This window comes from Drosophila takahashii, chromosome 2R (genome assembly GCF_030179915.1).
Source record: "Drosophila takahashii strain IR98-3 E-12201 chromosome 2R, DtakHiC1v2, whole genome shotgun sequence".
Classification (NCBI taxonomy): domain Eukaryota; kingdom Metazoa; phylum Arthropoda; class Insecta; order Diptera; family Drosophilidae; genus Drosophila; species Drosophila takahashii.
In genome coordinates this window covers 35,110,395-35,119,254 of record NC_091679.1, presented here as the reverse complement: position 1 = coordinate 35,119,254, position 8,860 = coordinate 35,110,395, and the positions used below count along the sequence as shown (strand labels likewise).

The 8,860-nt window shown below is 43.6% G+C and overlaps 2 protein-coding genes across 23 annotated transcripts in view; one reads left to right on the top strand and one right to left on the bottom strand.

Moving 5' to 3' along the window:
• Window positions 1-1,413: 1,413 nt before the first annotated feature.
• Window positions 1,414-3,169, top strand: LOC108060374 (deoxyribonuclease TATDN1). Of its 2 annotated transcripts, XM_017146064.3 has the most exons (4): window positions 1,414-1,479; window positions 1,542-1,721; window positions 2,309-2,915; window positions 2,973-3,169. In XM_017146064.3, the coding sequence occupies exons 1-4, from the start codon at window positions 1,440-1,442 to the stop codon at window positions 3,085-3,087; spliced, it is 942 nt and encodes a 313-aa protein (XP_017001553.3). In that variant the 5' UTR covers window positions 1,414-1,439; the 3' UTR covers window positions 3,088-3,169. The 2 variants fall into 2 exon arrangements, with proteins under 2 accessions (XP_017001553.3, XP_070069919.1); XM_070213818.1 differs by lacking the exons at window positions 1,414-1,479; window positions 1,542-1,721 and adding an exon at window positions 2,107-2,246.
• Window positions 3,170-4,124: 955 nt separating this feature from the next.
• Window positions 4,125-8,860, bottom strand: part of mim (missing-in-metastasis) — a 30,122-nt gene continuing 25,386 nt past the window's right edge. For 3 of the 21 annotated variants that reach the window (XM_070213800.1, XM_070213806.1, XM_070213813.1), the window contains 8 exons: window positions 8,127-8,248; window positions 7,724-7,978; window positions 7,404-7,586; window positions 6,851-7,169; window positions 5,777-6,508; window positions 5,095-5,246; window positions 4,908-5,026; window positions 4,125-4,733 (listed from right to left, as the gene is read on the bottom strand). In XM_070213800.1, coding sequence (XP_070069901.1) covers window positions 4,916-5,026; window positions 5,095-5,246; window positions 5,777-6,508; window positions 6,851-7,169; window positions 7,404-7,586; window positions 7,724-7,978; window positions 8,127-8,248 — 1,874 coding nt within the window. In that variant the 3' untranslated portion in view covers window positions 4,125-4,733; window positions 4,908-4,915. Of the gene's footprint in view, window positions 4,734-4,907; window positions 5,027-5,094; window positions 5,247-5,776; window positions 7,170-7,403; window positions 7,587-7,723; window positions 7,979-8,126; window positions 8,249-8,860 lie in introns of those variants that run through there. The other 18 variants (XM_017146043.3, XM_070213802.1, XM_070213799.1 and 15 more) reach the window with 11 other exon arrangements.

Here is an 8,860-nt window from a genome sequence, read left to right as displayed (position 1 = left end):
CATATGCAAAGTGAATTGTGATTAAACAAAAAAAAAAAATACATCTAAACAAACTGAAAAAGAATGCAAACAATGCAGGCAGTAATTTCAGTAATGAAATCAAAACTACTGTTGTGAAATTGAAATGGGGAAGGGGGAAAAATAGTATTGTGGCTTTCGTCCAGAGAGGATTGGCATATATAAATGTATTTACTACATAGTTTGTGTATACAGTTTGGATGTTCGTTTTATAAGTAATACGTTTATACATGCATTGTTACTAGGTGTAGTTAATTGACAACAAATCTGAAGAGCCCAGCCCCGTACTCGAACTCTAATCAACTAATCGTAACCTATATCATCAAAACAATGGGAACACAAGGATGGAGGACGAGATGCACGTTATATCACCGTATATCAGCTGACTTATACAACTTTATCCAACCCGATTTTAAATACATATTCGTGTACGTAATTCGATTGTTCTAACAAATGAATGGAAACCTACTCTATAGTCTATAATCTATACAGAATCGAAAGATTGTAACCTTAAAATAGTCGAAGGAAAATCCAAATTAACTCTCTAAGTGTGCGTATGTGTGTCATGTACTTGTAACTAATTGAATTTCAATTCAAATTGAATTATTGACAATTGTATTAGCCAGTTTAAATAAACCACAATGCGTCCCAGGCATCGGTGTTGAAATGTTTGATTCCGTTGCATAATGAATTAAGTTTCATTTCATTTTACATTCTGTTTTCCTTCAGAGGGTTGGTTTTCATCGGAGCCCCATGGTCACGGGGTATGGTAAATGGCATACTGAGCCATTTCCACTAAATCAATTAAAACTAGTGCCGCCCGCCCAGAAGCAGATGCAGCAGCTCCACCCCAGTAAACCGACCGCAGCATCCATTAAAAGTAACTAATGGAATTTCATTCAAATTATAAATTGCATTTACCCATAAATTCTGCAATTGCGTAAATGCCGATTGCCGGCTTAAAGCAGCCGGGGTGTCAATTCCACGGGTGGTGATTTGAAATTTGCATATGCATTTGTGGCGGTTGAGTGGGGGGTTTTCCGAGCATAGAACCAAGCCGCTTTAGCATCCACTGCAAACAATAAACAGCTTTGCTGGGGCGGTCTAATGAGTTTGCATTATGCGCAATTCCGAATGCAATTTACTGTGCCATTGATTTTGCATTAAATTGGCTTAGTCGGCTGTTGTTGCATTTTATTTTGGGAAAGTGCATTGCATCCCCAATTTTATGCCGGCACGTTGCTAGACTTATGGTCTTAGGGAGATTTTAGGTAAATTTAAATTTCAAATTCCACCGGAAACAATGCCTGCTGGCGCCCTCTATCGGTTAGAGTGATTTCGTTATCTGGCGCCGCCTGGCGGAAATCAGCTTAGTGAACACCTGTTTTACCATCAGCTGGATTTTTTAGGGCATTTTCCACATGCTGCGGCGACAATTTGGAATTGCAATGAAATTTATTGGTACGGTGACTTAAATTAATTAAAATACTTCGAACAAGACAAGAATTAGCCATGTTCCACAGACATCGGGGCCAACCTGACAGATCCCATGTTCCGGGGCTGCTACGGCGGCTCTCAAAAGCATCAGGCCGACCTGGACATTGTTTTGAAACGTGCGTGGCAACAGGGTCTGCAGAAGATCATCATTACCGCCGGCTGCTTGAAGGATGTGGACGAGGCGCTGGAACTGGCCTCCAAGGATGGTGAGTAGGTGTGGATTGGATCCTTAATAAAAAAGGACTAAGCACTCCTAACGAAATACCATCCCTCTATCATACCAAAACCCACGAAGATAGAGCAATTCCATACGTTAAAGATCATTTCCAATACGAACCTTACCTTAAGGCCTCTTTACAGTTCAGTTGGAATGTGACATGGAATCGAATTTTTCATACAAATTTCAAAATCTGAGATGGAATAGATTCCATTTTCCATTTTATTTTTCACTTCAAATGAAATTTTGTCAGGATTCTTAGAAAAGCCTCATATGTTTAACATAGATTAAAACAATTTTGTATACAAGCCCTTGTAAAATTTGACATTTGTTCTACAGAAACAGAAATTTGATCTGTTAATATCATTTACTACCCAAAAGTCAAATTTGGAAGTATTCACTTCAAAACACTGATCTTATTTTTTAAAGATTTCTTAAAAATTGAACAAATTAAAACCAACAATATTAAGATTTTGGGATCCTAAAATACGATTTGAAAAAGAAGAAAAACGATGTTGGTTTTTCATACAATTATCCATAAGATAGATTTATCTCACCATCTAAATCCCTCCACAGATCGTCTCTACACCACCGTGGGCACACATCCCACGCGCTGCGAGGAATTCGTACCGGATCCGGAGGGCTACTACGACCAGCTGCGATCCAAGATTAAGGCAAATCGTGCCAAGGTGCTGGCCATCGGAGAATGTGGTCTGGACTACGACCGCCTGCAGTTCTGCGGCCAGGAGACACAGCGCCTATACTTCGAGAAGCAGCTAGATTTGGCAGCCGAGTTCCGATTGCCCCTCTTCCTGCACATGCGAAATGCGGCCGAGGATTTCATGGCCATCCTGGAGAGAAATCAGGAAAAGATCAGGCAGTGCGGCGGTGGAGTGGTGCACAGTTTCACGGGCACTCTCGAGGAGGCGCAGCGCATCCTGGCCTTTGGAGGACTCTACATAGGCGTGAACGGCTGCTCCTTGAAGACCGAGGAAAACGCGGAAGTGGTGCGCCAGCTGCCCAACGAGAGGATAATGCTGGAAACCGATTGTCCATGGTGTGGCATTCGTCCCTCGCACGCAGGACACAAGCATGTGACCACAAAGTTCGCCACCGTCAAGAAGAAGGAGAAGTGGACAGCCGATTCTCTGATAGACGGACGCTGTGAGCCCTGTCAGATTAGGTTAGCCATCTAAAAACTTTTTACCAAATTTCGACTAACGTATACTTTCCGTTTCAGCCAAGTTTTGGAGGCCATAGCCGGAATCAAACAGGAACCCAAGGAAAAACTGGCGGAGATTTACTACCAAAACACCTTACACTTGTTCTTCAGCAAAGCGAAGAATGATGAATAAAACCATTTGCATTTACATTCAATGCGTTTACATTTATTTTATTATTGTTTCTCGTGTCTAAATGCAAATGAATTCAAAAATACGCATTACAACTTTGATTTGTTAGGTTACATCGGTTTGGTTTGTTCGCTCTGCATTTGACACACAGAACCACGTTAAGATTAACATTTAGATTTGTAAATAATTGCTGCATATGGCTAAGTTAATTAACTCTTGTGATTACGCACTGCTATGTGGTGTATATAGAATTGATCGCCCAAAAAAATATATGTATTTGTTTCGACTCAAATTTGTATATTCTCTCCGGAGTCTTATCTAAACTCTATTAGAGTGTCATAGCTTAGTTATTGCCACATTTTTGGTTACGAGTTTGCCAATATTCATCGATCATTGGTGAAGCCTTAAAAAGCCTATATACAAAATATTTTGTAAATATTTAAAAAGTCTATGAACTATAAGTAGTACGCTTTTTGGATTTTAAAAGGTTACGTTTTAGGGATAGGAAATACGGTTATATTATGGGCATGCTATTATCAGTAAAACAACCAAGATCCGGGCTAAAAAAACTTGCATTTTGTTCTGTGTTTTGTGAACTGATATGAATACAAATGATATTGGTTGTATTTAACATTGAGAAACTGGCCTCTATTCTACCCGGTCGGTGATGCATTTAAAATGACAATAAAAGATTCAGTCCAATGGAAACGTTATGATATGAACATGTTCATATAGCACTCTAAGTTGATGCGAAAGATTGTGGGGAAGAATGATCTCTAGGTTTCCCCTTTCCGCTTGGCAGTAGTTAGTTTTTCTTTTCAAAAGCAGATCCAATTGAGTAATTTCCTTACAGAAAAGTTATTAGGTTACGTGGGATTTGGAGTATTATTTTAACGCGTTAACTCTATTTACTCAAGACAATGTAGATATTGGTTATATTTGAAAATTCGCTCAGACCTTGCCCAATTGACTTGCAGTTGCAAATGTAAAAAAATAATAATACAGTAAATAGGTATAAAAATAAAAACGTACTCAAAACATTTACGATAAATTCCATTTATTAGGCGTCATATTAGTTTCGAGTGTTTGTTAAAATCATATTCATATGTATGTACATAAGCAAGGGAAATTATAAATATGGTAAATACATAAACATAAAATATCCTTTAACAGAGGCTCACTAAAGATAAATTCGAGTTTTGGATATAAATAAACATACGAGTGCTAACTGTCTTCCATTTTGTATTCACTTAACAAAGAAAGCCTTTCGGACATATTTTTGGGATATAGGAAATCAAGAAAGGTATTGATTAGTTCGCGTTAAGCTTAATGCGCTTGTTAAATATCGTATATCGAATATGTTGTATCGTAATCATATGTATTTAAGTTTTATGTTGTGTTTCGAGTTTTCAGTTTCAAACCAAACTCTGCAGAGCCCTGCAATCGAGCAGGCGTCGGGCCTCATGATTATCCATAGATTAATTATTATTATTATTATTATGGTAATAAATATGTTATTCCGCTTAAGCCTATAGGTTAATTCAATGTATTTTGGGAGCGCTGCGATCGTTGATCTTCTGGTTACGCTTCAAAGTGGCTCCACGTTTGATTTGATCCATTAGGGACTCGTGACATATACGCGGGTCCGGCTGAAAGAGTTCACAAAAATGGGATTAGACTTTGGATTGCTTAAAAACCTTAGGTTTATCGTTAGATCGAAGAGCTGTTAATTGTTCAAACGAGGCGCTGAGTGGATTAGCTGCCAGCAGCTGGCTTAGTAGGCATCAAACGAGAACGAGAACGACTAGGAACAAACTAAATACCTTGGCACTTAGCACTGATCTTCGCAAGTGGCATTGGTGGTTGTGCTGGTGTTGGGATAGGTGGGTGGTCTACGGTATTGCGCGCTGGGGCGCGATAGTTTTTGCGGATTTTGATACATCTAATTGCCATGGTTATTATAGAGAGAGTGTTGGCTAAGTGTTGCTGTCGAGGAGGTGCTCTACTTACCAGGGCCTTGCTGTTAATGAGATTTCGCACGGCAAATGCTCGTCCAGACATCCCCTGCTTCGCCAGCTTCGCGTTGAGATTCTCGAGGAATTCGGCCTTGGTCTTGGCCCGAATGCTGCCAGTCTTTTCGATATTTGTGCTTGTGGCATAGTCTATGGATATGCGTTGTCGTTACCGGGAAACCGGGTGCATAAAAGAAAATGGTAAGCAAACATGATCGATCAATGAGTGTGCTGGATGTTGGCCTTGCGTTAGAAGTGGTTAAGATGTCAATGTCAATTCAAATGGAAATGCAAAATAAAAGTCAACAAGAGTTCGAGGCTCGGTGATGATTGATGATTGGAAAATATTGAAATGAAAGTTGGCGGCGGAAACTGCAGTCCCATGTTGATCCGAGAGTTTCCAGGCGCACTTGACACAATCTCAATCTCAGGTTAATAGGCAACACTTTCCAAACGAAAACTCAAGCAAATCATAAGTTCAAAAGAAAAGGAAAACAACATAAGCAGCATGCTAACGACAAACCAAAATTTAATTTCAACAATTGAGAGAAATCAATAATCAGCAAACATAACAAAAATATACAAAACAGCGCTCATTCCTTGCAATAAAATCATACGAAATGAAGTCAAATCAACTCAAATCGAATCGAAATCAATTCAAATCCAGCTCGCGCGCTTACTTGAGTGATGTGCCTGGGAATGGGCATGGGCATTGTGATTATAGTAGGCAGCGCCGCCATTGCTGTTGCCCCCAGCAACATCGCGATAATAGTGTTGCTGCTGCTGCTGGTGAGCATGTTGCTGCTGCTGGTGATGGTGGCCGCTACGCGAGGTTGTGGCATAAATGCTGGCCAAGGACCCTGATCCAGATCCAGTCACCGGCGAGCCGCAAGTGGGCGAGGCTGAGGGCGAGTGAAATTTGACGGCCGTTGTCTGTATGAATGGATTCGTCGAGACGAATATCTTTTGCTGCACACTCGAGTGACGCGAAGGTATGGGTGGCTGGCGTTGCTGTTGTTGCTGCTGCAGCTGATGTTGCTGCTGTTCGGCCAAGAGTTGCTGCTGTGCCGCGCGAAGTTTCTGCTGGGGCAGCGGCAACTGCGGACGCTGACCCAAGTGACCATTGCCGTTGCCAATGCCCAAACCTGCCGGCTGTTGATATTGCTGCTGATGTTGCTGCTGCTGTTGCTGCAATCGTTGCTGCTGCTGCATCATGTTCTTGGGCAGCGTGGCATTCTGGCCAGTGGGCGGGCGGGCCATCTTCTTGGGCATCGTGGCCGAGGCACCGGCGGCGTAAATGGGCGGCGGTGGCGGATCCTCCAGCGGAGGCGGACAGGTGTAGTGCTGCTGCTGCGGCTGCTGATATTGCTGATGGGAATGGGCATGTCTCATGTTCGGCGATTGAGCAGCTGCTGGATTTTTGGTAAACGAACTTGAGTAGGTGGCAAAGTCAGCCGGCGGCTGAGGTGGCTGATAATGCGAGTTGGCCGAGCCGGTGGCCGCTGCCGTTGGCGGTGGGGATGCAGATGCGGATGCGGATGAAGAGTTCGAGAATGAGCTGACTTTCGATAGCAACGATGATGTGGATGAAGACAGGGGAAAGTGGGGCAAGGCATTGAAAGAGGTGGTCGGTGTTAGAATGGACGGCTGATGCTGTTTAGTGCTGTTGTTGGCTGACGATGAGGTGCCGAAACTAGCGTAAATTCTATGCTGCTGCTGCTGCTGTTGCTGCTGCATTTGATTTGATGATTTACCGTCATAGTGTTGCTGCTGTGGCGGCTGCGACATGGTGGACAGGCCACTCCGCATGTAGATGGACTCTCCTCCGGGCGCCTGCTGGTTTCCATAGATCCCCTCAACCTGCTGCTGCTGTTTGCCGCTGAGTCGTGCATTGAGCTGTGCAATTAGATTCGGATTCGTCTTTGGCTGTGTCGGTGGCAGTGGGTGAGCATGTCCATTGGGACTGGGGCTGCTGGTGCGGAAGCTGGACATGCTGCTGACCAGTTTGGGCTGGGCGTAAATGCCGCCGCCACCCCCTCCTCCGCCAGCGGCTGGTGATGAAGTGCGGAACGTCTGGCGGTGAATGTGTGTCAGTGGCATGAGAAGAAACGAAACGAAGACAGGCACAAATTAAAAGTTTGGCAAAAGCACGAAAAAAGCTAGGCGCTAGTCTAATCTATGACTATGGGGCATTACAACTAGGAGATGGATGGGCAGTCTTGTTAGGCTAGTAAGGCGATCGATTCCGTTTCCCGCACGGCTGTTAGTCTTGGTTAGTAGCCCTCGGCTGGCTGGCTGGTCACTTACGGCATCGGCTGGCGGCGGAGCTTGGTAAACAGGCGGTAGATAAAGATTTTGCTGCTGCTGCTGCTGGTGGTGGTTAAAGCGTTGTTGCTGGCTGGTCATCTGCTGGGCATAGGCGTGCAGATCCAAGTAGGAGTCGTAGTAGACGGTCGGGTCATCGTTCAGGGGGGATTGGTGGTGCACAGACTATGTATGTGGGGTTTCATGTGTGTTTTTGTGAGAGTGGCAAAAGCAAACGCAAGTGGAAATAAAAAGAAATCATAAGTTATAGAAAAAGAGTTCTAAGAGTGCTGGTGGTTCCATGCCTAGACGCTTGCACACACCTGCAATAGAGGTTGCTGTTGCTGCTGCTGTTGCTGCTGCTGCTGTTGCATGCGTCTGAGCGACACAGGCGATGCCGGTTGGTGCCGCATGGCTGCCAGGGCTCTTACCGTCTCCGATACCTTCAGCGCCGAGCTGGGCATCTGGGGCACCTGGGGCATTTGGGGCATGGCGTCTAGCATGAATGCCGGCGGCGGCGGTAAGTGCTCGCTGGAGCTGCTTAGCTGGTGGTGTTCTTGTTGCTGTTGGTGCTGCAGCTGCGTTGCGTAATTAAATCATAAGTTAAAAAGAATAAAAGCATAGAGGAAACCAAAGACTGTGTGTGTCGCGACTTATCAACTAACTTAGTTTAGATAGATAACACTTAATCGATTAATATATAGAAGAGCTAAAGATTCAACTTACCCCCACCGAGGCATTGGGACTGGGGGTCACCGACGAGCTGCGTCTCACTGGCGGCGGTGGCTTGGCCTGATTGATGGACGAACGACGTGCGATGCGCGTGGAGCCACCGCCCGCTGCTCCTCCTGCGAATGGTCAATAATCTTATTCAGTATGTGGCATACAGTAAGTGGACTTTGTCATTAGATTGCTGCTGTTATTCACAGTTATATACAGTAATTGGTTTATACACTTGGCACACAAAACACAGGACACCATCTAATACCAGTAGTTTAGTTAGAGAGAGAGAGTCGCAGAGTTAGGAGCTGCTGAGATCTAGAAAGGTTATGAAAGACACTCGGCAGACTGTTCTGAAACTTGATTGTGAGCCCCCAAGCGGGTGAAAAAGCATTACGAGCTGTGATCATACTATTAGTAACAATTAACAACGAAATGGAATTTCTTTCGATTTAAGCCATGACTTTCCAATATGCAAATTTCGACATAATCTTTATATTCTGATTAGTGCTTGCGCATTTAGCAGTTAGTGGCAGAGTATCGTGCAGTTTTCTCGATTTGTCTGTGGATGATTAGACTTTGATGATTGTGACTTGATGACGGTATGAGCTTAGTACTTCAGGAAACCAACTCCAATTGCAGAAAAGTTAACACATCGAACTTAAAGCCGAAAGTAAGGTAAAGTTTGTATAAAGTTTTAATAAAGAAAACAAAAGCCAAAAAGGTAGGTTACTTCGGCA

What these genes read in the sequence shown, in the direction of transcription:
- LOC108060374 (XM_017146064.3), top strand. Translation starts at nt 1,440, where the DNA reads ATGCTGCGGCGACAATTTGGAATTGCAATGAAATTTATTG. An exon ending in GGAACTGGCCTCCAAGGATG is followed by an intron (nt 1,722 to 2,308) that starts GTGAGTAGGTGT and finishes ATCCCTCCACAG; the next exon opens with ATCGTCTCTACACCACCGTG. An exon ending in TGTGAGCCCTGTCAGATTAG is followed by an intron (nt 2,916 to 2,972) that starts GTTAGCCATCTA and finishes TTTCCGTTTCAG; the next exon opens with CCAAGTTTTGGAGGCCATAG.